The 27,877-nt window shown below is 38.6% G+C and overlaps 1 protein-coding gene across 1 annotated transcript; it reads right to left on the reverse strand.

The window, feature by feature from the left end:
• Nucleotides 1–2,394: 2,394 nt before the first annotated feature.
• ANKEF1 (ankyrin repeat and EF-hand domain containing 1) lies at nucleotides 2,395–25,683 on the reverse strand. The gene is made up of 10 exons (XM_037051653.1): nucleotides 25,373–25,683; nucleotides 19,169–19,559; nucleotides 16,717–16,916; nucleotides 15,851–16,000; nucleotides 14,463–14,586; nucleotides 11,689–12,511; nucleotides 10,037–10,263; nucleotides 8,423–8,586; nucleotides 4,821–4,958; nucleotides 2,395–3,744 (listed from the first exon to the last, which is right to left on the reverse strand). Exons 2-10 carry the CDS (start codon nucleotides 19,512–19,514, stop codon nucleotides 3,586–3,588), a joined length of 2,331 nt encoding a protein of 776 aa, XP_036907548.1. The 5' UTR covers nucleotides 19,515–19,559; nucleotides 25,373–25,683; the 3' UTR covers nucleotides 2,395–3,585.
• Between the last annotated feature and the right edge of the window lie 2,194 nt (nucleotides 25,684–27,877).

Genomic DNA, 27,877 nt, shown 5'->3' on the forward strand with positions numbered 1-27,877 from the left:
CAGTGATTATATCAGGCAAGTTTATTCATAAATGCTAAAATTAAGGGATGAAAGTTATGGGACTAACAGGAAGTTTACATAGTTTCAAAGGCTATATCCATAAAATACACAAGTACAAAGGGAAAAATAAGTTTACAGTGGAGAAATCAGATCCATACCACTTTAACCAAGGGATTAAAGTTTACAAAGTTTACATCACATTCAATATCAGGTGCCTCTTATAATTTGTACTTGAAGGTCCTGTGGTTTTCCTGCCTAAAATGCATCACCTAAAAGTATATTTGAGTAAATACAAGACAAATCAAAACTGAGGGACATTTTGGGCCCTGGCAGGTAGCTCAATTAGTTGAAGCATCGTCCAGATATGCCAAGCTTGCAGGTTCAAGTCCTTGGTCAGTGCATGTACAAGAAGTAACCAATGAATGTATAAACAAGTGGAACAATGAATTCATCTCTTTCTCTCCCTTCCCCACCCTCTCTAAAATCAACAAAAATTGAGGAACATTCTACAAAATAACTGGCCTGAATTTTTCTAATATACCAATGTCATTAAAAACAAGTAACAAGAGACCATAGAGATGTGACAACTGAATGTAGCCCGTGACTTGGGATTTTCTTTGCTCTAAAGAATATTATTGGGACAGATAGCAACATAAGAACTATAGACTAAATATATAGTTAATTCAAGTATTAATGTCCTAATTGACAATTGTAATATAGTTACATAGGAGAATGTTCTTGTGATACGGAAAAACTTTGTTCACCCAACCCCCAAGTACCCCAGGGGAAGAGCTAGCCGGCCGTTTAAGAAAGCAAGTAACAGGATGTTCCCAAGGACTAAGATAAGCTCCATAGCCAGAACTAACTTCCGCATTCTGCTTCTGTATCCCGCTTTACCACATAGACAGGAAAACCCTGCAGACTATATAAATCCCAAGAACCCTTTGTTCAGAGCTCAGAATTTGGAGAGTGACTCCTCTGGGCCCGTGCACATAATAAACTTCTTGTGTTTTCCGCTATCTCCTCTCAGTGTGAGTATCTTCCTGCAACACTTGTTTTATGGATAAACATACTGAAAATTTACAAAGTTTCAACTGACAACAGTTCAGAAAAAATTACACATACACATATATATATGTAGAGAAAGAAAGAAAGTGGATGGATGGTTAACATTTATGTAGTACGGGTAAAGGATATGCAGGATTTCTTTGTATAATTCTTGTAATTTTTCTGTAAATCTGACATTAAGTCAAAATTAAAAAATGAAGAAACAGATAAAAAAATTTCGCAAAACAAAATTAAGTTCTAATAACCAAGGTCCAGGCTCCATACTATAAAATGTGTAAGCGACCCCAGCTCAAGCCTGCCTCAGGAAAAGATGGGCCTGAACAGCTATTTCACTCAGTAGTCATGCAGCCTCCTCTCAGACACACTAGCTTGTTAACATGGAAAGTAAAGGGTTTAAAGGAAAGGGATTTCATGTATACGTCTGAGAGCTGTAACCTGGAATTGTGCCCTCTGGTAAGGCAGATGCTAAAGTGGACTCCTGCTGTCAATGGGACTTTTGTGGATACTACTGGAGCTCCTGCCCAGACCTCACAGTACCTCCTGGTATGGATAATGCCTCCACTAGCTTTTACTTAGTACTACATCTCCAGCGGTGGTCAGTTTTATGTTATGTCTCTATTGGACTACGTTATAGAACCCAGTAACCCAGATACTAATTGTAGGTGTTGCTGTGAATGTAAATTACTTAGTACTACACCTCCAGCGGTGGTCAGTTTTATGTTATGTCTCTATTGGACTACGTTATAGAACCCAGTAACCCAGATACTAATTGTAGGTGTTGCTGTGAATGTAATACTTTGACTAACTTACCCAATAGTTTTCTGCCTTATAGAACCCAGTAACCCAGATACTAATTGTAGGTGTTGCTGTGAATGTAATACTTTGACTAACTTACCCAATAGTTTTCTGCCTATCCTTCCTGGTGGCCTGCCCTACCAGCTCCACAATTGTGTAAGTTAACTCCTTGCAATATCTATCTATCTATCTATCTATCTATCTATCTATCTATCTATCTATCTATCTACCTACCTACCTACCCACACTAGCCTAGTGGGTCTATTTCTTCAGTAGAACCTAACATACCTCTTTCCCAAGTATGAGTCAGGCTACAGAAAACCATTTTATGGTGGGTCTCTCTCTCTCTTTTTTAAAGATTTTATTTATCTTTAGAGGAGAAGGGAAGGATAGAGGGAGAGAAATATCAGTGCATGGTTGCCTCTCATGCATCCCCTGCTGGGAACTAGCCTGCAACCCAGGCATGTGCCCTGACTGGGAATCGAACTGTGATGGTTTGGTTCACAGGCCTGTGCTCAATCCACTGAGCTACACCAGCCAGGGCTATGGTGGGTCTCTTATATCTGCCTTTCTCCCTTGCTCCACACATACTTGCCTTAAGGAAAAAATCATATATAATATCTAGTCATTTCCTATCATATATATTTTTATGGCATCTGGAAATTCTGTCTAAAGTATTATATGAATACTACTTGAACTGCTTCTGAAATGCTTAAGATCCTGGGTACAAACCCTCTACACTGGGGAAATGTTTATTTTGTTGCAAACAGAAGCTAAGGGAATGTATTTTAAAAATACTTGCTAAGGGACTTAGAATCATAATATCATAGATGTCTGAGTTTGGGTCCTTAAAGAAGGAACCTTGAGACAAGAATCTAGGTATAAGTGTTTGGAGGTGACCTCAACAAAGATGAGAAGGGCTGGAGAAAAGTGAGAAAACAGGAAAGAAAAGGTGGTCAATAAAGGGTGTGTTATCACACAAAATCACCACTGTGGGCATGTTGATCTCAATCCCCATGGGGAGCTCTAGAAGTCAGTGAGAATATGTCCTTTAGAATAATCTCTCCACAACAGTGAGGGAACTGGGGCATTAATATACTGAATCTGTTCAGTCACTGCTTAAGAGCTGTTTCCAGGAGGTGCTTATGACACTGTACTTTGGCCCCTACTGTACAAGTTTAAATATCAGAGGCCGTGAGCCAGCATCTGGAAACCAGGTCTGAAACTGCCTCAATTCCAAAGCAGAGGAGAGACGGCTGGAGTGTGGACAGTGTCTGCCAGACATTTACTTAACCCAACACACATCACTTATGATCATGTGTGAGAAACAAATTTCTTCCTTAATGGACTTAAAACTCCTTCTCTTTCTTAATATTAAATAGTCTTCATCAACTTCCAGAATTATATCTTTAGCAAACACAATGGTGTATATTTGGTAAATTTTCTGACAATAAAGTTATGTTTATAACCAAAATGCTATTTATTCCACTACAATCTTAAAGAAGATTGGGGAATTTACCCAGAATGACATTAAATTCATAGTAAAACAAAACACACCTTTTCTAGACAGCTCATACTATTTATAGTTGTTAAAGCAAAAACAAAATTTGGTTACAAATACTTAAGTTGTGGATTGCTTTGGCTTTGATGGAAACATTTACTTCCTCCAAAGTCTGATCTCTGGGTCTCAAAATGTTTAACACAAGGCGCAACTTCTGTGATTTAGTTCTTGAAAGCAGCTTCCAATGCTTGAGCTTTCTCTGTGATGTTCTTCTGAAAGGGCATCATGAAGTCTTCAAAGTCCACCTCATAACTAAACCTCTCCCTCCGCAGCTCCCTCTTTCTGATCAGCTCTGCCGTTGTGGATTCAGGACTCCAGGTCTTAAAAAAACAACCACATCCAGAGCAGGTATGAGTATGACAGCCTATAAACATGCCATAGTCATATAATTTTCAATATGGTTAATTCGAAACTATCAAATTTACTTCTAATTCTATTTTAACTTGTTTTTTCCTTTTACATAACATCAGTGGTTACATGGGCATCACTGTTTCTGATGGTGACTCTCTGGACAACTGAAGTGTTTGTTCTTCAGTTACCTCTCTGATAAACTTTGAGCCAGGTACTGTTCAGTTTTAGGATGTCAAAACCAGAAAGCAATGGAATTAGATGATCATTTGGGTTTACTACCATTACACCTTATGTGTAAATAAAAATTATTTTCATAGTAGAAGGCAGAGAAAGCTGGTGGTCTCTCAGCATGGTTTGATGGACATTGCCAAGATCACTCTTATTCTCCAAAGATGTCTCTACCTCTAACTGTAGATGCTTTAGGTAGCTACTGAACAAATCCTCTCTTAATTAGTGGGAAACCCTTATAAATTAAGGGGTTGGTGGTAGCAAGTACAGGAAGAAGGGGTTGACCTAAGGTACTAAGAAAAACTATCTATAGCACCTGGAGACTAAATAGCTATAGGGAATGATAATAACTAAAGAAGACTTTTTTTAAAATTTATCTTTAGAGGGGAAGGAGAGAGGGGGAGAAACATCAATGTATGGTTGCCTTTTGTGCGTCCCCTGCTGGGAGTTGGCCTGCAGGGAACTGGACTACAACCCAGGCATGTGCCCTGACTGGGAATCGAACCACGATCCTCTGGTTCACAGGCCCACGCTCAATCCACTGAGCTACACCAGCTAGGGCTAAAGAAGACTTTAAACTTTTGAGGAAAATGAAAATGTCAAAATAGAAATAGTAATAGAAGAAATCAGATACTTGGAGCCAAACAAGTTGGACTTAATGAGTCAGAAGTAGCAGGACCTGGCAAAAGGACACCTTCAAATAGTAATTATGAACAATATCCTTTGGACGTCTGTTTGGGTATTCTTCATGGAAAGTATATGAAAAATGACATTATGAGTTTATACCATGTTATGAAAATATTTCCAAAGTACTTACCCTCCGTGGAATAAATGTGATATCTACTTTCTTGGTGTAACCACTGGTAATCAATGAATTGAGATGAACCACATTACCCTTACGCATCTTCTTTTCCTCCAATATGGTTGGTACAGTATAAACTGGTAAAAGTGATTCCTGGAAGCAAAACAAAAAAAATCCCTATGAATTTCATAAACCCATGATACTCTAATGTTACATGTTATTCTACATCTCACTCAGAAGCCAGAAAAATAGAAACAAAAAATGCTACTATATAACTTGAAATGAAGTAGAATATTGTTTTAACTTTTGGTAAGGAGAGAAAATTAGTTTGCCTTGTTTAACTCTATTTAATTGGTAGTTTCAGGAGCAGATCTCATAAGTCTTCAAGATATCCATCCTTGACCTGTGGCAATTCATTAAAAATGATTATTAAAATTATAATGGTACACATAGTAGGAACTTAAGCTGATTGACTTCCTTCACCTCTGGCAATTCTTTTTTTAAGTATATTTTGTTGACTATACTATTACAGTTGTCCCAATTTTTTTCCACTTTGCTCCCCTCCACCCAGTTCCCCCCTTAGTTCATGCCCATGGGTAATGCATTAGTTCTTTGGCTTCTCCATTTCCTATACCATTCTTAATATCCCCCTGTGTATTTTGAACCTATCATTTGTGTTTCTTAAACCCTATAACTTTTCCCCTATTCTCCCCTTTCCTCCTCTCTGCTGATAACTCTCCATGTTATCTCTATTTCTAGAATTCTGTTCCTGTTCTGTTTGCTTTGTTTCTTTTTGTTTTTAAGATTCAGTTGTTGATAGTTTTGAGTTTGTCATTTTACTGTTCATAATTTTGATCTTCTTCTTTTTCTTAAATAAGTCTCTTTAACATTTCATATAATAAGGGCTTGGTGATGATTAACTCCTTAGCTTTACCTGATCTCAGAAGCACTTTAACTGCCCTTCCATTCTAAATGATAGCTTTGCTGGATAGAGTAATCTTAGATGTAGGTCCTTGCTTTTCATCACTGAATACATCTTGCTAGTTTCTTTTTTTTAAAGATTTTATTTATTTATCTTTAGAGGGGAAGGGAAGGAGAGAAGAAGAGAAATATCAATGTATGGTTGCTTCTTGTGAGTCCCCTACTGGGAACTGGCCTGCAACCCAGGCATGTGCCCTGACTGGGAACTGAACCGCAATCATGTGGTTTGCAGGCCCATGCTCAATCCACTGAGCTGCACCAGCCAGGGCACATCTTGCTAGTTTCTTGTTGCCTACAACGTTTCTTTTGAGAAATCAGCTGATTGTCTTATGGGAACGCCTTTGTACATTATTCTCTACTTTTCTCTTACTGCTTTTAAGATTTTCTCTTTATCTTTAACCTTTGGCAATTTAATTATGATGTGTCTTGGTGTGGCCCTCTTTGGGTCACACTTATTTGGGACTCTCTGTGCTTTCTGGACTTGTATGTCTATTTCCTTTGCCAAATTAGGCAAGTTTTCTTTCATTATTTTTTCGAATAAGTTTTCAGTTTCTTGCTCTTCCTCTTCTCCTTCTGGCATTCCTATGATTCAGATGTTGGCATATTTGGAGGTGTCCCAGAATCTTCTTATTCTGTCTTTGTTTTTTTGAATTCTTATTGCTTCATTCTGTACTGATTGACTATTTATTTCTTCCTTATGTTCCAATCCACTGATTTGAACCCCAGCTTCCTTCCCCTCACTGTTGGTTCCCTGTGGATTTTTCTTTATTTCACTTAATGTAGACCTCATGTCTTCATTTATGCTTTTGCCATACCCCATGATTTCTCTGAGCATCCTTATCACCAGTGTTTTGAACTCTGCATCTGATAGGCTGGCTATCTCCATTTGGCTTAGTTCTTTTTCTGGAGTTTTGATCCGTTTCTTCATTTGGGCCATATTTCTTTGTCTTCTAAATTTGGCAGCCTCCCTGTGTTTGTTTCTGTATATCAGGTAGAGCCACTTTGACTACCTGTCTTGGCATTTGTTATGTTGTAAGGGGTGGAGCCTGAGGTATTTGCCAGGGCAGGACTACCAACTTCATCACTTTGTGGTGCTGTATGTGGGGGAGGGGTCAGAAAAAAGGACAATGCCACTTATTCAGCTCTTGCCCCATTTGCAGTCAATTCCTCCCCTTCCCATATGCAATTGGCACCCTTCTAGCTGCTACCCTGGTGCTGAATCCCAGAGTGGGTGGGTTTGCATATGTCCTAGGTCCATGTGGGTCCTTTAAATGGACTCTCCTGAGAGACTGGCAGTTTCTTCTGTAGTTCTAGCCCCCAGTGGTTTTTACTGCCAGAAATTATGAGGCTTTATTTTTCCTGATGCTGGATCCTAGGCTGTGCCATCTGGCCTGGGGCTTAGATCACTTGCTCCCCAGGCGTCCCTCTCAGTTTCTGTCCACCACACGAGAATGTGGGACCACCCATTCTGCTGGCCACTGCCACAACTGCCTCAACTCTGCCACACTGGGTCCTCTCCGCCCTGGCTTCTCAGCTCCACTCCTCCTACTTATCTGGATGAATGTTTCTTCTTTAAATCCTTGGTTGTTGAGCTTCCTTACAGTTCCATTTTCTGGCAGTTCTGGTTGTTTTTTGTTTTGAGATTAGTTGTGATCCTTCTTAAGGTTGTGCAAGGAGGTGAAGCATATCTACCTACACTTCCCTCTTTGCTGGAAATTCCACCTCTGCCAATTCTTAAGCTTACCATCCATGTTTGTTACTCTCTACTGTCTGCCTGTAATCTCTTCACTCTGTCCATTTCCTACTACTTACATTCCTTTTTTTCTATTTGATAACATTAAAGCTTCTCCTTCTTAAATTGCAGCCACTGTCAGGTAAATTTCATCCATTGTCAGGTGTCTGCAAGAATCTCCCAGGGATCCTTCTGCTCCCCTAAAAGAAGCTTCTAGTCTAGAAACGCGTCTAGAGCTTCCCTGCGACAAAACTTTGATGTCTCAGAAATCCCCATAAGCAATGACCTCAACCTTCTCCTGATAGTTTAGAGGCACTCATACCATCCCAGATTATTAAGGTCAGTCAGTTTGGTGCTTTAAACCTTCTAGAGTCATACTGCATGATATCCAAAGTTACAAGTATCCCCCTATCCCAGGGTTCAGTGGTAGTCATTAAAATTCCTTAAGCAGGGGTGGTATAAGATGAGTAATGAAAGAATATAAGGCCAAAATTAAGGAAAATCATGCTTTACTCCATTCCTCACAAGGGTTTTCCTCCTTCCCTGTTGGGCCATCTCATCAAATCTGTATAATGCAGGACCAAATATACATATAAATATACATATATTATATAAATATGTGTATATCCATTACATATATCCAATATCAGTTCTCTTTTCAACATTCTAATTGTTGAAGCAACTTGGTTTTTGTACGGATTCTGTTTGCAAGAAATACTTTTCAGATTCTTCAGTAATAGGAATTTTCTTGCTAGATTTTTTTTAAGTATTGCATAATGGTGCTGAAAATATAGACTGCCTGTTATTCTGCCCATATTGTGTAACAGTATGCAATGCTGCCCCATCCCCCAACAAGTTTTTAAGATATTTCAGTTACTAATGGATAATCGATTACTTCTCTTACCTCTTCTTTCTTAATTTCAGTGCCTTCAGTTTTCACTTTAAGAGGTGGCTTGCCTTTTGATTTTTGGTTTTCTGCTGGTTTTGGCAAGTTATCTAGCTTTTCTTTAATCAAATCAATTATTCTATAGTCAGCATATGCTTTTGCAACATCCATGGCAGTGTGCCCTGTTTAAAACATAAATTCCAAACTATAATAAGCATACTAATAATAAACCATGTAGAAAAACCTTAGCACATCAGCCCTAAACATGTCTTAGTATGGGTGTTTCTAAAGCAAATGGTATGTGTAAGGTCACAGAGCTAGATCAAACATTCTCAAAGGTGGGCCCAGCTCTAAAAATCTCATAATTAAAATGTCATTTACTGGCAAATCAATTTTTTCTTACTAATTTTTAGCATGTTTCTTAAAAAATCAATAGGAAATAATGGCAGATTACATTTTGAACATCTCATTGCTGGTTCTTATTCCAAACTGTGCACATTTCCTTTCATGTGACAATTTTATGTTGTCTTCCCTTTTCCATGATTTGAGGAGGTATATTCTAAAAGGCCTGGGGAACCTGATGGTCAAAAGTGCTCTATGCAGGTGGCTAGAATTTATGACATCTGTAATGTCCTCAGGCAGGACTCCCACGATACCTCCTATGTCTCAGAGACAGCCTGGAGCAGCCAGAGGTAAAATGTTCTTCACTGAAAGGAAGCAATGAGTTCCACTATAAGAAAATGATAACTCCAAGCAGAGAGCTCATATTTATCAAATGAATTTTTATTCTTCATTTGTGATTTTTATAAGGTACGACTTCCATTTACTTCTTAGAGAAAGCCTCAGTTCAGAAATGACTTTGTGCAGCTTTAGAAGAAATCCAAATGCAGAAGTTTTATACACTATGCCAGTTATTAGAAACTGACAGTTAAAACAGTGTGATAACTAACTCAAGGTATGATCTGCACACTGGTGAAGTCCACAAAAAAAAAAAGGTACAGGTCCACAATGAAATAAGCTCAGCAATTAAGAGTAAGTATTTAGAATTTTTTATAGCATTTGATAGAAGAGTTTTCTGTCATTTGAATGTAATTTAAAAAGTTAGAGCTTGGCCCTGGCTGATGTAGCTCAGTGGATTGAGCGCGGGCCTGCGAACCAGAGGATTCCCAGTTCGATTCCCAGTCAGGGCACATGCCTGGGTTGCAGGCCGGTTCCCTGCAGGTCAACTCCCAGCAGGGGATGCACGAAAGGCAACCATACATTGATGTTTCTCTCCCTCTCTCCTTCCCCTCTAAAGATAAATAAATAAATAAAACCTTTAAAAAAAAGTTAGAGCTTGTATTTTGTGGGCTTTTTATCACTTCATTTTTTCTAGTAAACCATTTTTATTGTACTTTGAAAAAAGTATCAGTCCATGAAAGATTGTAAATGTAAAGAATTGGCCCTTTAACACCAGTGATTTGCAAAGAACTGAGAAATAAGACAAACTTCCATAATATTTAACTCAGGCTTATGTTTGCAGCAGTAATTCAGGGGAAAATATGGCCCTACAAGAACAGAATCAGATGGGGTTTGAGATCAAACATAAATCCTTCTTTCCTAACCCTAACCATCAATAAGATGAACACATACCTTTTCTATTTTCCAACTGGAATTTAGCACCAATATCAAGTAAGTATTTGACAGTATCCAGTCTGCAGCTCTCAATGGCTCTGCTTAAAGGAGTTGAGTTGTTGAGTGAAACTGCGTCTATCATGGCTCCAGATTTAACAAGAAGCTCAACAATATCTTGTTGACCTGCATGGCATGCAAAGTGGAGCGGAGTCCACAGAAAATTATCTGTAGAATTAATGTTAGCCCTACAAGATAAGAGAGATGCACAAGCTAAAAATATGAGTTATTTCAAGCACTGGAGGCTAAAAATGCTAAGTAAGCCTTCATAGCCTTTATCAACTTGTTCAAATATAAACCAAGGAAACTCTTGAGTAAAGTTAAATTCTACACCAGGATTTTTCTTGACAAGTATTCTGCATTATCTGGCTGTCTTCACTTTGAGTACACATATAAATTTTGTTTAGTTTTAAAAGGTACTTAAGGTCCTAGGGGTTATAATTTTGCAAAGGTTAGAATCAAGAAAAATTGTAAAACTGAATCCAATGAAGATAAAAGCTAAGAGGAAATATATCACTCCATTTCTGTCTATTTCTGCATGTTATAAATGTTTTAAATGCACCTTCATTAAAATTATAAGCATTATTATTATTTCAAATTTTATTATTATGTAAATGTATTATTTTAAATTTGTCAATTTTAAAGATTCACTGCCCAAAAGTCTAAATCCTCACAGTTGCTTTATACTCTCTTCTGATAACAAATTTGAGTCCTTTTTTTGACATTAAATATTTATAGTAACAATAACAATACTTTTATCAAGTCTGCAATTACGGTGCTAGTAAGTGCTTTACACATTTTAACTAATTTTATCTTCAATACATTCTGTGACCTGAGTCCCATTAGGGGCCCATTATTAAAATGAGAAACTGAGGCACAAAAAGGTTAAGAAACTCATCCCAGGTTATTTAGTTGTGGTAAAAGAAGGACTTAAACCCAAGTAATGGCTGAGATTACAAAGTCAAATGAAAATATTAAGCTTTGATCTTTTAAAGGTATTTACATATTAACCACGGAAAAAACTGCTGTCTCTGGAGAAGGGAATCAAATGTGTCCTTAATCATTATAGGCAACATTCCACCTGTTGGAATTTGTTGGGATTTCCCTGCACACATAAAAAGAGGCAGATTGAAAAGTATCTCGGTGTAAAAAGAATAAATTCTAGAGATCTACTGTATAAGATTCTCATTATAGTTAATAACACTATATTGGACACAATATTTATTAAGAGGCTAAATTTCATGTAATGTTCTTACCACAATAAATTTTGTTCAAGTTTAAAATAAAATGAAAAGCAACTCCACACCAACTAGGTAAGGCACTGAGACTGAAATAACTTCTCTTGGAAGGCCAACTTCTACCCCCAGAGTGAAAATCCCTCAGCCTTCACTTTGTACATTGGTGCTCCTGGCAAGCCATCTTTGTGTACAAACTCTCCTATGTTCCCATTAGGCTGGTTTGCGATATAAGATCCATCTATAGTCTAGGTTCAGGAGTGAAGCACTTTCTTGTGCTATTAAAATTCTGCAATTGAATATATCTTAGCTTTCCTTTCATTTCCTTGAAATACGAAGACTCATGAAAATGTAAGCCCCACCCAACCCAAAACATACCCTCTTTCAAGAAGAAACTTGACCACCTCTATGTTTCCACTTGCACAAGCAGTCATTAGGGGTGTTTTGTAATAATTATCCTTCATATCCACAGGTATTCCTGATTCAAATGCCTTTTTCAGAGAAGCTAGGTCTCCTGCCTTGGTGAGAAAATTAATATTTGAAAACACTTTCTCTGAGTCATCAATGTACCAAGCAGAGTCATCCTGAATGGGATGTTCTGGGGGATGATCCCGATTAAACCGACTGCAATCAGTAACATTCTTGTAGGTTTCAATCATGTAATATGGTGGCCCACCATCACTCCGGCGTGGAAAGGCATCGTCAGGAATGATGCAGATTGGGAGCGGTAAAACGACCTTGCCTTTTTTTGTCTTTTTAGCTATTCCTTTTTTCCTTTTTTTAGGCCCATAGGATCCCAAGACATAAGACTTCTGTAAGTATCTGGTTCCCTTAAAGAAATCGTTAATGTTGACCCCTCCTCCCCGCAAGTGTTCATGAAGTTGAGCTATGGAGAGCAGCTGTTCCGGACTGACTAACTCTTGCCTCTCTTCCAGCACCATCACAAAGTCTTCCTTGCTGACTGTCCCATCCCCCCTGTCCACATAGGAAAAAGCTCCCCGAAGGAAAGTCTCATGTTCTATTGACCAGTCATGAAGTCGAAGGGCCCAGAGTGGGTTGGGATCTTTGGCTCCCGGACGGGCCAGTTTGTTAGCAATGTGTTCTGCGCGCCTTATTTCTTTGCTTGCTGCTTTGAAGCCACCTTCCTTAGCCACAGTCCTGGGTGTTTTATGTTGTAAATTCTTCCATTTCAGGTCACATCCTAAAACGTGAAGCATCATTATTATGAATGGTGCCAAGGCACCTGCATGGCTCTATGAATGACATTCATCCAACTGTGTTCCTATTTCAAATGATTAGTCAAAAACTTGTCCCTAAATTACTCATATATAGAGATGAGCATATTTAGCTATTATAATTATAAAATTAAGCTGTTATTTACTTATTTATTTTTGTGCTTTGCTTTGGTGAATTTCTGAGAGATATTTCCAATTCCTATTATCTGCCCCCAAAGGATTAGGACATTAATCCCTATAGATATTTAAAACAAATACCATATTAGGGTACTTGCTAAGGAGTCTTCATGTCAAACAGGAAATAAGTAAGGGTGACACTGGAATTTGGAAAGAAGCTGTATTCAGACAGCTTACATGGGCCCTTAGAACTCAGAATGCCGAACAATGGCCTGTTTCTTTTTGAATGACTATGACTATAAATCTGTGTGCAATCTTAAATCACATCCTAGAACACACTCACATAGGATCTGGTGATGTTGTAGTACTTCTAAACATGCTACAGAACTCAAAATATTTTCAGATATCTGTTTTAAAACCATAGTCTAGTCTTACGATTCTACCAGGAAGATAAATCTTTTCTATACAATCAGATGAGGCCTGTGGCATGGCTAAAGCTCTGGCCCTTTACTTCTCAGTTTGCTTTCTATGACTTTATCCCAGGAGTATGTGAGCAATAGAGTACATGTTTGGCGATGTTTGTCTCTGGAAGGAAGCAATTGACATATTTAACTTGAAGAAGTTTTGTTAAAAGTGTTCATTATTTTGGAGGGTGGGGAAAGAATAATCAGTTATTGCACTATTAGTTATGCAGGCACATTAGTCTTATTTGTAATATTTGGATCTCAAGGTCCCAGCGACTTCTGAAGTGTTGTGCTTTGTAGAGGAGAGAAAAGCAAAGGTACTTTCTCTGCTCTAATATAGAGTCATAGATCTTCAAGTTTTATGTATTTCTCATAAGCTGGAAAAAGGAAAGCACTACTATAAAATTCAGCAGAATGCAGTCCCATTTCTAAAATTTTAGTGTACAGTCAATTAGCATGTAATTAACACCAAATCGATCCATTTCTTTAAACTTAATTAATGAATATTATCATTTTAAGGACTATACAATATATAGTCCTAAATTAACAAGGTTACTTTTTAAAAAGCTACAGAAAAAGCTAAAATAATAAATATTATTTACATTTTAAGTATTCTTAGAAATTTTAATTTTATTTCATATTTCTCCCTATATTTCCCCCATAATTTCAAATTATCCAGAAAAGTTATCTTTACAGTTGACACAATAGAATATTTTTAACAAAACAAGAATTAAGATTAAAAGACATGGTTTTCAGTGTTTGTCCTTGCTTAGATGGATGTTCATTTTTTTAAAAGGAGTTTAATAACAATAAACATTTTAGAATAATTTCTTGACTCATGATTAGATTTTTAACAATAATCTAAAAATATTTTGGAAAACGGATGTTTATCACTTTTAATACCAGTTTCATGACTTAATAGAAAGCAGAGTAAGAAAAAAATCATTTTTTTTCAACATATGTGCATGAGGTTGGCTACTGAAAAATATAAGGAACTGACAAGTGAGAGACCCAAAGTCTCCACTTACCTACAACAGTGATTTTCTACCTCTGTGCTAAAAGAATCCTTAAAACATGCAGTACATCATGATGTAGTCAGGGGCACTGACCTCTTTCCCCCTTAGATTGTCAAATTAAAAAATGACAACAGCCAACACAACAATAGCTGTCCAGTGAAAATGAACCAACATTATACCTATTTTTTGTCAGATGGGCAAATATGTGTATTTTAGTAATGAGTTTATATGTGCCATGAGACAAAAAAGTTGAAAATTGCCGATCCACAACATGGGTAAGTCATAAATACTTTAAGCATACAAGTGCTGGATGACTTTACCTCGCTGAGCTATGTATCTGCAGCACTCTGCAAAACCACCCATGGCAGCATAATGAAGTGGTGTGTTCCCATTCATTGCAATCAGCCCCACGTCTCCGTTGTAGGCAAAAAGAAGCTTCAATATCTGAAAGACAGATGGTGGATAACGTAGAGGAACAGGAATGTACATTTAGTGAATGAGGGTTGCACTTAGATCTGTGCTATCCAATACATTACATGTTAGTCGCATGTGGCTATTGAAAGTTAAATTGAAATGAATAGGAAATAAAAGTACAGTTCCTTAATTTCACTAGCCATATTTAAAGTACTAAAAAGCGATATGTAGCTACTGTATTGTACTCTATTGTACAGCACAGATATGGAACATTTTTATCATTGCCAAAGTTTCTATTAAACAGCATTGATCTCTAGAGTATAAAAAACTCTATATTCAGCTGGGGTACTATCATTTTGGTAAATCTAGGTAATTTTAGAAAGTATCAAACTAAGGCAAACATCTTCAAAGGAGCAAATTCTTTACCAAATGTAACTTCTATTGTGATTAATATTTTTATTGTAGGGGAGAGACTCAATGACAAAAATAATGGTAACTATGTTAAAAGTCAGAGAAAATTGGGTAAAGAAATTTTAGATGTAATTCAGAATTTCGCAAAGTAAGGCCAGCATTGGTTCCTATTTAGTTTCTGCAGTGTAACTGTCTGTACCTCTGAGAAATCTTTACTAAGAAGTCCAATCAGAATACTTGGAATTTCAAATTTAGGTAAGTCAATAGGTGCACACAACAGTCACAGGGATAAAGATATATTGTTCTCCCCACGATTAGATCATAAGATATTTTGAAGATTATAGTATGTAATAGAGGCATAAAATATGGTAGCCCCAGTAGCCAAAACCTTTAAATTGGTTTAAACCTTTCTCATAGCTAAGAAAACAGAAAAAAATTAATATTATTAAATGCATAAATTAGCAAGCAGATAAAATTGAATAAAGAGCTAGAGTGTGTTTTTAAAAATAATATTTGAACCCTGGCTAGTGTGACTCAGTGGACTGAGTGCCAGCCCGTGAACCAAAGGGTCACCAGTTTGATTCCTAGTCAGGGCACACATATCGGTTGCAGGCCAAGTACCCTACTGGGGGCATGCAAGAGGCAACCAATCGATGTTTCTCTCCACCTCTTTCTCTCTCCATTCCCCTCTCTAAAAATAAAGAAATAAAATCTTTAAACAATAATATTTGGTAGGAAATATAATTTTAGAATGTTTAAAGGAAATCAAGATGGTAACTTAGAAAAAAATCTGCCTTAATGTAACCTATATGATATCTAAAATTTTTGAAAAGGACAGAAAATTTGTTAGCAACAAATTTTAAAGCAATAAGCATGTTATTACATCAAAAAAGCCTCCTTTGGCAGCAAAATGTGCAGCGTGATGTCTCTCGTTATCAAATGCATTCACTTCAGCTCCTCGTTCCAATATCCCTCGAACTAGTTCCACCACTCCTTCTCTGGACGCTTCCATCAAAGCCGTGCGGCCTGTGGCCTGGACATGAAACAGATCAAATAGAGTTGACAGCTGTCGTGTTAAATGACACATTCAGTATAAATACAATCGAAGTCCATTTGGCTTCAGGGTCACTAACATGTTTAGTTCTCTACATTTTTATTAGTTTTATGTAACAAATAAAAAAATGAAGCCAGTACCATGGGTAAATATCCAAAATGTAGAATTCTAAATGAGTCAAGGTCATACCAGATGTCCTGATGAGAAAAATGCATTTCTTGCAAAGATTATAGAGCAAAAGGGAGAAAAGAGGTAGGGTATATGCCAACATTAGGTTACTAATGTGAAGAAAATCTGATTTTATTATCTCAAAATAACAATTAAAAGATAAAAATTCAATAAAACCCAAATGAGGAGAGGGAGCAAAATGGATAAAGAAAACAGCATAACCACATATCCTCTTTTCAAAAGAATAAAAACTTTACTAGGCACTAGTGATCTTTTGTCTACTTTCTAAAATGATATTTTGACATTATGAATAATAAATAACAATTTTCTAAACAATTAGAAAATATGCTGTAAGATCATGGTAACATAAATATAATGAAAGCATGTTGTCTTCAAGCATTTTGAATAAAAATGAATTGTCTATACGCTTAACAGGATCATTTTACCATATTTAAATGCAAAAATTGCCCTGATAAAACTCTATAATTGAAAAAAATGAATATTTATAATCACAGGAATAGTCATACTGAGTTGATAGCATTTGGGTTGGCTCCTCTGTCCAAAAACGTCAGGCACATTTCTTTAATATCATGTGCTTCTTCGCAAGCTCTAAGGAACACTGGGATTCCTTCGTAGGAAGAATTGTTGACATCCGCACCATGCTCCAGGGCAATCAATGCACAGCGGTGATGCCTCTTAGTAGGCAAAATGCAGTGAAACAAAATGCCTGCAGAAAGACAGCAACCCCAAAGAGTACTTATTACCTATATATTTCCATCAGACAAAAATAATTTTAAAATCCACAACACAATTAGCTAGTAAAAGTGATAGAGCAAAGACGTGTCTGCCTTTGTTTTCCTTCCGAAACGAACTGAAACACCAAGATTGAGAAATAGGAAAGCAACTCAGCCCACAGAGTTTGGAAGCAGTCACAAGCAAGTGCAGCTTAGAGCTTTACCTTCTTCATATTCTGCAAAATAGTTCAAAGAGAAAGTACCGTGTGGGGATGGAATATGTCCCCCATCCTTCTAAAGACCTAGTGAGTATTTGAATCATTTAAATGTTTGCTCATCCTTTAGAAACAATCTCTGGAAAATAGATGTTATGACAGAGTACTGTGAAATAAGCAAATCAGTTTGGCAAGTGGCAGCCAAAGTGAGGATGCGCTAGGTGAACTAGATGCGTATGTGGGAAGACAAGGCCCTCGGTGCAATGAGCACAGCAAAGGTTATGTAGAATCCAGGCAGAAGAGGGCAATACTAACAAGGTTATGTTTGAAACAAGACTTTGTATTTGTTTCAGGCTTCATTTTATATTTTCATTTCTTACTATATGATTTGTCATATTGTTTTCTGATATACTCATCTTCCAGAACCTTGAGAGATTTAATATGAACTTCAATGAGGTTAAATTTTAACCACAAGGTCGTCAACATTTATTACAAATATTTACTTGAACTTGTTTCTAATTGTACCTTGTTTAGTTTTAATTTTACAATTTCAGATTTTTATGTACAATTTCTCAACCCGTTTTCTTTGTGATTGGTATCTGTTTCAAACTCAAGGAGGTAAACTATATTCATTACAGTGTTTCCCAAAGTATATTTGACAAAATTCCATGTATAGGAGATGCCATATGGAAAAACTACTACATGGTCAAATAAATATGAAAAGTGTCACCATCACTGGTCTGTCTGACAAATGTGAAATCAACATGACTAAATGTGTTTTATCCAATGTTTCTCTAATGAATTTGACAGTGGAGCCAATTTTGCACGTAGCACTTATCAACATCCCAGGGAGTCAGTCCATGAAACACACTTTGGGAAATGAGACTTGATTGAACTGTGAGCGGCTTCTGTGTTTGTTTTTGTTGTTATTGTTTTTCAGGATATGGCATTTTAAAACCTGAATTTGACCCCTGACACATTTGACCCCTGAGTACACCTGAAGGATATTTTGTTACCCGATGCCATTAAGTAATTAAATAATTCTTTCTTGTCTTTGTCCACTCCTTTGTTTTAAGCAAGTCACTGTTTGGAGAGAGTTACAAAAGCAGATTTTGTTCCTGTCAGAAAACATTAATATTTTACAGGTGGATTTATTTTTCTACTGTGGGGCTGATGATAGTGGCTTTATACTTGATGCAACTCTTTGGGACAACTCATGAAATCTACTGGTTTTTATTAAGCCTGGTGGTAATTTTCTTAGTGATTTTCACGAGGCTATGCCAATTCCTGCTGGGGCCTGGAGTTGTTTGGACAAGAAGCTCCAGGACCATGGTCAAGAGATGGGATTGGAGCGGGAGTGAACAGGGTGGGGGTATGGGGCTATCTCACCTGAAAAATCATGAAAATGACATCCCTTTCTCAAATTTCAAGTTGTATTTACAAATTATTTAAAATGACTCTAGAAAATTGGAATTTATGCCAGAAACCACCTTAATCCTTCAAATTCCCATGTATAACTCCTTTCTACATCAGACTGCTATTTGAGAGCAGACAAAATCTTTCTGGAGTCTGAAGTCCAGAACTACTCCAGGTTCTAAACTGTGAAAAAGAAAAATAAATGCTCTCCCTTTTTTGCCCTGAACAAGATTTTGTATTTTATAATGGGTGGCTAGGATTACAATAATATCAACGTGTGTCATGTTGAAAATTCTCCACATTTAGAAAAACCACTGAACACAGATTAATCTAATTCTAATTTTCTTTTTGTTTTTAAAATTCAATCTTCATTGCATTTTTTTCCTGTTACCATTTATTCCCCTTATATACACCTGCTCTTAGCAATTAATTTTCTTTTTAAATGAAAAACTCTCAGATCTGATTTCCCTACACCATTTTCAAATTACGGGCAGTCAGTACCCTTAGGTACAGGAGTAATTCACTTCTTAAATTGGAAAGCAAAAAAGCCTGCTTTATGAATTTCTGGCTACAAAAAGAATTGCATCTGCTGGACAGAATGCTGAGATCTTTACCTTTTCCTTCACTGTCAACTTTAGTCATATCCGCCTTTGCCTTGGCTAGTATTTCCATGGACAACTCATGGCCCAGTTCTGCGGCCCTCATGGTCGGAGTGCAGCCCATTTGATCTTGCACATCAGGGTGAGCACCAAGGCTGAGGAGAAAGCTGACCATGTCAATGTCATTGGAAACTGAGGCTAAGTGCAGAGCGCTGAGTCCCTCCACAGGTTCTGTGAAATTGATTAGCGCGGGGTAACCAAGTTTGACGAGCTTCTCTATCTGCTTCTTGTCTTTGTTCCGAACACACTGAAGAAGTTTGTAGACCTGCAGGTTCTCAAGCCTCTGATCTGCTAAAGCCATTCTTGACCAGCTTCTTGAAAATGCTTTTGTGGACCAAACCAAATACTAGAGCAGAAAACACACACACACACACAACCAAAACAAAAACATGCGACTCAAAGTTAATTATGTCAACTTTATTTTGATTAAATAATATTTTAAGTCTTCCCAAAGAAGAGTCAATTTCTAATAAAATGTTATTATGACAATTGATTAGAACTAATTTCATGAAAGTAGAAATCTGCAATTAGCATAAAGTTAAAATATTTTTAAACTAATCTTCCATCAGAATGAATACTATGCAGTTTTCTTGTTATTCTCACTTAATCTTCCCTCCTTGACAGAGCTTTCCCATTTACCTATGAACCAGTTGAGGCTAACTAAATTGCCAAATTAAGGATTTGAGCTCCCCACTACATGGCTCTGAACCAGCATGATGCCCATAATGTAGAGACCATACAAGTTTTAGTAGTTAAAACATATGATAAAGAACATGCAATATTTTGAGGTACTCATTATAAATGGCCATCTACTACGCTCTATGAGATACCAAAGGTAGATCAGTAATTTTTTTTTTGTCATTTTATGTGACAATAAGGTACCAATCTTTTGAATTGAGGAGTAGGCCAGGCTAGGTACTTCCTGCTTGCTTTCCTCCATTTATTTTTCTGAGGGAAACAAAACAAAAAAACAAACCTAGGCCAAATCGTTGCCACAGCCCTGCATTTGTCTCATTGCTTCCTCAACAGACCCCTACAGTCCAATATCTTTTATAAATGCAGATTGGATAAGGTCAGACAAGTTTCTACCTCAACTTTTTGAGTGGGGATACCCCTTCCATCTCCTAAGACAGGAATGGGTCTATGACCTAGGTTTAGCCTGTGTGAGTGAATACTCTCCCCAGGTGCAGGGATTGTCTCAAGAATACACTCAGAAAAGACATCAGCCAATCAGCATCCCATGGGACCCTCTGCTAAACTGCATGGAAAGACTACTTTTTCTACCCAGCTATTAAGCAGTGGGGTATGGGGTGGGGCTGCAGGCAGTCATGTTGGCTGTCACAGAGAGAGTGAGCTGGAGAGCCTGAGACTGAGGGCATCAGCTGTGCTCATGACTCAGTAGTGCTAGAACTCACCTAACACCTAAATGTTCAGGGTTGCATGAGAAAATAATGTCATTCCCCCAACCTTATATTGGTAGAAGCTAGTTAGCTTCTTATTTGCAATGAAAAGATCCCATCTTACTACAAAATCTGAAACTGTACCATCTTTTCCCCACCACAAACCTGCTCCCTTACCTACATGCCCTACGGCAATGAGTTCCATTGTTGACTAGTGTCCCTTCTATAACTATGTCTCTCTAGACAACCATAACAGCTCCATTGCCCTTTTCCTTCATACCGCCCCACCCACTCCTTCTTAGTCTCCTTTGCTGGTTCCCCCTCTTCTGTTAGAAGCCTAATTGTTGGAGTGCCCAGAAGTAAGCCCTCAGGATCCTTCCCTATTCTCAATCACTCCCCTGTGATCACATCCCATCTGATTATCTTTATCCCAATTTGCAGCTTATAATTGTTCACTCTCAAGTTTATACGGCCATCTCTGTCTCTCCCCAGAGCTTCAAAATTATATACCTATCAGTCAACTCTTCATTTTCACTTGGATGTTTAATAAGCGTCTAAATGTACAACATGTCCAGAGCAGAACTCTTGCTATCACCCAGACCTCCAGTTCTCCCCATTTCCAGTAATGGCATCACCATCCATCCACCTACTCAGGTTAAAAACTAGGGATTACTCTTCCTTCTCTTTCCCTCACAGATCCTCTATTCTTTCTATCTATCAGCAAATCCTGTCAACTCTATCTCCTGACATCAACTTCTAGTGGTACTATCCTGGGCCAAATCATCGCTACAGATTTCTAATTTGTCTCATTGCTTCCATAACAGCCCTCTACGGCTTGTTTTCTATTCAGCCCCAGAACAATCTTTTAAAAATGTAGATGAGATAGGATCAGACAAGTTTCCACCCTAAAAATTTTGATATAACTATTTTTAAACATAGAGAAAAACTGAACACCCATGTATCCACCTGTGGGGGCAATCTAGCCAGCAAAGTCCCCCCATCCACCATGGATGAAAGTGAAACTACCAAGACATGATCTGCTTGGGGAGGAAAGGTGGCCAATCCCTCAAAGAAGAAGGGCCCAGAGCCCCTTCCTCAAGGGGCTTTTATTGGGTTCATTTGCACAACAATATAGGCAAAGAACAAACAATAGATAGCATTCAAAGAACCATGAGGGCTTATTCTCAGTCAGGGTCAGATAGCTAAAGAGCCATAAAACTTTGAGGAACAAACTTCTTGCTTGGACCCTTATCATTTAAATGAGCATTCTAAACAAAGCAGGTTTCACAGGATTTTACATATCCTTTCTAAGGCCTGATCACCCCAGATCCTGCTCTAGCTGGCAAAGGGCTGCACCACCTTCCCCAACACAGGTTTTCAGGCTCAAGTGGATTAGAGCCAGGAAACGCTTCTCCCAGAGGACATGGGGACCCACTGGCTATGCTGGAATAGCTGGGAGGCAAGGGTCCATCACTCCCTCTTTGTTGCAGCCCCTCCAAGACCTTCCATGATGGCCTCCCAACTGATCATGTCTGGCTTAAGTTACCCCTCCTCTGAGGGGTTGTACCCGTCTCTGACTAACCCACCAAGCGTTGGAGGCAGAGATGGATGAAGCAGAAGCAGCGCTGCTGCCAGAGACAAGCTTTGTCTCCTTAGTGGCTCACAGTCCGGAGGTCACTCGCTCAGCCTTAGCCATGGGGGGCAGTTACAACTCCTGAAACCAGGCAGAGCTGGTTTCACCTTTGAGATCCTACCATTAACGCTTGATTTGCTTTATCACATATCTATCCATTGTATTTTTTGATCCATTTCAAAATAAATTGCAGACATAGTCCAGCATACATATCCTTATCTGGAGATCAACATTGGTTTACAATTCTTTGTTTTCTTTTTGGTCTTTTGAACATATAATGAAATGTGTAAGTTTTAAGTGTACCACTGCATGAGTTTTGATAAAAGCATACATCCATGGCACCTAATCTCCTGCCAAGATATAGAACATTACCTCATGTCAGAACATTCTCTCCAGATAATCTTTTAAAAACATTCCAGTATCTTTCCCTTGTAATAGGAAAAAACAACACCAAAAAGACTCATGATGACCTCCCCAGTTCCCTTCTCGTGATCCTCAGACCTCACTTCAGTCCCACTTGAATTAGTGATCTCCCACCATACTGGCCTTCTGTTTGTTTATGTAACAAAAGTTCACTCCTGCCTCCCAACTGTCTTGTTCCCGCAACCTGGAGTGCGCTTTGCTCAGAATTTCCATTGGTTGGCACTTCTCACCATTAAAATTGGCACCAGCATGTTACTTCATTTATTTTCTTCATAATTAAATGAGACATTGTTCTATATAACATTTCTTCTATAGATGTGTAGATACAGGTAGATTAAATTTATATATTGTATACGTTCCCCACTAGTATTTATTCTTCATGCAACATAAGTTTTATATCATAATGACCATTATTTCTCCACCAGACAGAACCTGGCTCATATTTTTCAACATAAAGAAAAACTGAACACCCATAGATCCACCATTGAGATACTGTCATTAATGCTTGACTCGTTTTATCACATATCACAAGAGGCATCAGTGAATGTTTGTTTAACAGACAACCAAAAGTTATAATACTGAGGAGTGGAAGGAATCAAAGAAAATGTCTAGGTTTCTGGCTTGAGCAAGTGAGTACCTGTGCCTAAGATGGGTAGATCAGGATGGGGTCCAGACTGGTCAGGGAGTATAGCTGGTTAAGCTTTGGGCATGCTGAGTTAGAATCCACAAGGCAATAGGATACATAATTCAGGAGAGAGCTCTGAACCTGGTCTATGGGGAATTATGAGGTTTTCAGGGGTTGCAGGCAGCCTGAGTCTGGGAAAGAGCAAACAGAAAAGTTTCAAGTGGGGAGAGTAACCATCACCATCAAACGCACACTGTTGCCTTGTCCTTCCTTTTTCCTTACTCTTCTGCCTGCTGTTTATTCTGTGCTTTCTTCCTTTCCTGCTGTGACATCAGCCATCACATGGCTTGTGGCTTTAATGCCCTGTTTGCTGTAGCCCCTCTCTTCCCCTCTGATCTGTTTATAATGTGTGTGGACAAGGAAACCAGATAAGGAAGTTCGTTAGAACGTTGTGTATAAATAGGCCCCCAATGAGACCTGAAGATGTCTACTTGGTCTTTGCTGCGTGCTTGGTGAGATTTATTTTAGCTGCTGTTATGGCTGGTTTTATTATTATTATCAGCCAAATTCTAGTAGGCCCAGTGTTGTCATACTGCATACAGATGTATATCCTACATGGAATAAAATATGATGCTCCTAAATAGTTTACTGAATCAATGTGTACTGAATCAATGCCACCTCACCCGTGTGGACAGAGACTTCCAAATCAGTGACCTCACTGGTGACTCTGACAGCATCTACCCTAAAGAATTACCATATTTTGCCATGTAAAATATGCACCCAATGGCCCAAACTTTTAGGGAAAAAAATCTTTCATTTAAAATTTTAATTCAATTTTTATTTACTTATGTATAGATACTTGTTTTTGTATTATAAAGGAATTTTAGCATTTATTTTTTAACATTGTGGTATAAGAAATTTTATGTAACACATAATTACAAAACACAAGAACAGATATGAGGTATTTCAAGCACTGCCCATGTATAATGCACATCCTTATTTTTCCCTCAAAAATTTGGGTAAAAAGTGCACATTATATATGTCAAAATATGGTAGCAGCATGTGACATTATCCAGTGAAGCTAAGGGGTGAATTTAGCAATCTGTGGGCTAGGTCTGTGGCTTGTATCCCTTCCAGCTAAAGGCTGGACAGAGAATGGTGCCCTACACACCATTCGCTGGACAGAGAACGCTGGACAGAGAATGGTGCCCTATGCAGTGTCCTTCACAACCAACTGCCAAGACAGACCAAGGAAATAACAGAAGGACCTCTCTGGAGGAAATAACAGAAGTCCTGTCCTCTAGGGCTGGGTTCCTGGTAAACTATGTAGCATTTCTGATCCTTGGGAGAGACATCACACATGCACACACCCCAGCATGCATACTTTACCTCATGGCCCCGTGGCACTTTGGTACACACCCATCTAACCATGTATGTGCAGTCTCAGAACAGTGGAATAGAACAGGATTTCTTGACTTGAGGTCCATGTTTGAGTCCGAGTACTCTAAAATATGAAAATTTGTGTGTAGGACGAGTGTGGGAGGGCTGTTCATGTGCATTTTTTTTCCCTGTGAGGAGAGATCCATGGAGCTCACCAACTTCTCAAGAGTCTGCTAGACAAGGGTGTTTTTAAGAAAAAGAAAGACTTGCTTGGAAGATTGGAATGTGTGTAGGATTTGAGGTGGAGGAATCTGTTTTTGTGATCCATCCAGGTCTGCATTAAAATTTATTCAAACTGGTTGCACAAATCTGGTAAATTACCCATGTAGTTGGCGCCTCAGTCTCTTCACCTGTGAAATGGGGATAAAACAGTATCCACTTCTTGGGGGTTGTGTGAAGAGAAAATGTGCTAATCCTTGTAAAGTGATTTAGCAAAGTCCCTCAATGCAGGCTCACTATGAATAATCAGACTTCCGTGGGTTGCAACTCATTCACGAACCACGGTTTACATTTAGGATGTGTGGGGTTCTTTACTGTTCTTTTCCGTTTTAAGTCTCAAAAGAATCCAGAGGGGAGGGTGGGTAAGATGTAATTTCAAGGTAAAGGCCAGATGGCAGGGACCAAGGTGCTAAGCTCACCTCTCAGCAGTGGGAGTGATCAGAGGCCACAGTTGTACCGGCACCGACGCGCCTAAGCCCCCCGGAAGCGCCGGGCAGCCCCAGCTCTCGTTCTCTGCCACCTGGTTCCTGCCCTAGCGGCGACTTCGGGCTCCAAGAGCCCGGCTTGAGCGCCGAAACATCAATGGTGTCCTTCTGCGCAATGCAGGAGGGCTGGCCTGCGGAGCTGCAGGGAACGGGATGTGTGTCCATAGACCCGGGGTCCGCCCCGCACGAGCGCGCTAGAAAGGGAGCACAGGGGGCGGAGCGGGAGCCCCGAGAGAGCGCGGATTGTGAGCTTCCGCCACGCAAAGCCCTGTTACCAGGGTAACCGCGCTGGTGCGTGGCTGGGTGGGGCGGAGCGGGGCGAGGTTGGGTAGGGCTCGACTCCGCCCACCGCCCTGGGCTTGTCCTACCAGGTGGCGGGGTCTCACCAGGGTGCTGGGGCTGAGTTGAACACTGCAAGTGTGGTTGGTGCAGGGGCGGTGTGCCTAATGCTAAGGTCTCCGGGAGTCCCCCGCCGTCGTTCACCCGCTTCTTCCACCTCCCGACTCAATTAAAAAATTATTTCATTAGAAACGTAAAGGTCGTAGAGTAAAATACACAATGAAATAATTTTTAAAGTAAAATAAAAAGGCAATAGTTTATATAATAAAATGAAAAGTGAATCTACTTGTCAGATAACTGCTGTAGATTATTCTAAGTGTACCCAGAAGTTTTCGTGTACTCCTCCATACATACATGGTTAAAAACATTTATACACGAACGGGAGCAAAAATATAAGGAGATCATTTTATTTCAGGGTCTGCACGTGTACCCTAATATCGCAACCCCCAACACAGTACTGGGGAGGCAAATTCTTAAAGCTTTTTATGTGAATGTAAAATAAGCATGCTTTAAAAAATAGCATGCAATAACTTCCAAATAAAAGCAATAGTCCCCCCACCCCACTCTATTCTGTCGATGGTTTCTACCTACACTCCGTTTTTAAAATGTTAAGAATTATGTCATGAACACAAAGAATAAAATATATAACATATGAGGAGTATGAAGAACCAAAGCACACCGTGACTAAAGACAACGAAGCCTGCCTGTACTGTATTCTGTGTCTTTCTCCCCAATACTGTATCCTCCCTTTCTTGCCCTCAGAAGTAACTGCTATTCTGAATTTTGTATCTCGAATCTTTTTGCCTTTTAAAAAACGTTTTGCTTGCCCTCGCTGGCGTAGCTCAGTGGATTGAGCGCGGGCCTGCGAACCAGAGGATCTCGGTTTGAGTCCCAGTCAGGGCACATGCCTGGGTTGTAGGCTGGTTCCCTGCAGGCCCAGTCCCAGCAGGGGACGCACGAAAGGCAACCATACATTGCTATTTCTCTCCCTCTCTCCTTCCCCTCTAAAGATAAATAAATAAATAAAATCTTTAAAAAAAAAAGTTTTGCTTGATATGAATGCTTCCCTAAAAATTGTGTATTTGGTACTGCATGTTTCAAGAGTTTATAAAAATGTATATTATTTTGACATTTCTTTAACATCATATTTTTGAAATGTAACTTTGTGTTTAATTATAGTTTCTTTACCATTCCACAATTCCACTTCCCTTTTAAATTCTACTGTTGATGGACATTTGAGATACTTCAGTATTTTCTAGCAAAAGCAATGCTGCTATGATTGTGTTTGTACATGTCTTTAGATGCACAAGCTCCACAATTTCTCTAGGGTAAATTTCTGGGTCATAAATTATCTGTAATATTAAGATAATGTGAACTGGTTTTCCACATAGAGCAATTTAAACTCTCATTAGCAGTGTGTGTCTTAAGCCAAAACTTGGTTTTGTCACACTTTACATTTTTTGCCAATCTAGCAGGTGGAAACTGACTGGCATTTCATGATTTTATTTTGCATGTTCTGATTACTGATTGTTAGTTTGAGAGCTTGATTCCTTAGAGATATTTGAGTGTAACTTTATTGGCAAGCCATGCTATTCACTCTCAAGTATGTACCACGAAACTCTTAGATTATTTTAACAGAATTAGGAGACTATTTCTTGAATTACTGTCTCTTAGTATAGGAAAGATGTCACATTTGAGTGTGGGTTGTTTACCTAGTAGAATTTAATAATGAAGAGTAAGTAAGTCACTCAGTATGCATGGGTCTCAGTTTGTCAATCAATAAAATGAACTGCCCTACAGGTCATAAAGGAAGTATGCAGAATAATGAACGACCTCATCTTGGCTCTGGTAGACACATGTAATTGATTCTTAGAGAATGCCTCTATAGATGAATAGTTCTAACTGTGTTACATGTGTATTTGTCAATGTATGTTTACAATGATAGTCGTTCTCATTTGGAGACAAAGTTAATGTCAATGGTAGCATTGTTTAACTCTGGAGAAGTTTCCTGAAGTTATTTGAGGATCTGGTTGATTTGGGAAGAAACATATCTAGAAGATTGAAAAAAATGGATTAGTAATGTGTAATCTATGCTTGGTT

This window comes from Sturnira hondurensis, unplaced genomic scaffold (genome assembly GCF_014824575.4).
Source record: "Sturnira hondurensis isolate 20B ecotype Veracruz unplaced genomic scaffold, ASM1482457v3 Scaffold0007401, whole genome shotgun sequence".
In the NCBI taxonomy this organism is placed as follows: Eukaryota; Metazoa; Chordata; class Mammalia; order Chiroptera; family Phyllostomidae; genus Sturnira; species Sturnira hondurensis.

Excerpts from the sequence above, each read along its gene's own strand:
- ANKEF1 (XM_037051653.1), bottom strand. The coding sequence starts at position 19,514 with ATGGCTTTAGCAGATCAGAGGCTTGAGAACCTGCAGGTCTACAAACTT. Across the intron at positions 16,917-19,168 it reads AGTTGACAGTGAAGGAAAAG|GCATTTTGTTTCACTGCATT; the intron begins GTAAAGATCTCA and ends GTCTTTCTGCAG. Across the intron at positions 12,512-14,462 it reads CAGATACATAGCTCAGCGAG|GATGTGACCTGAAATGGAAG; the intron begins GTAAAGTCATCC and ends TTCACGTTTTAG.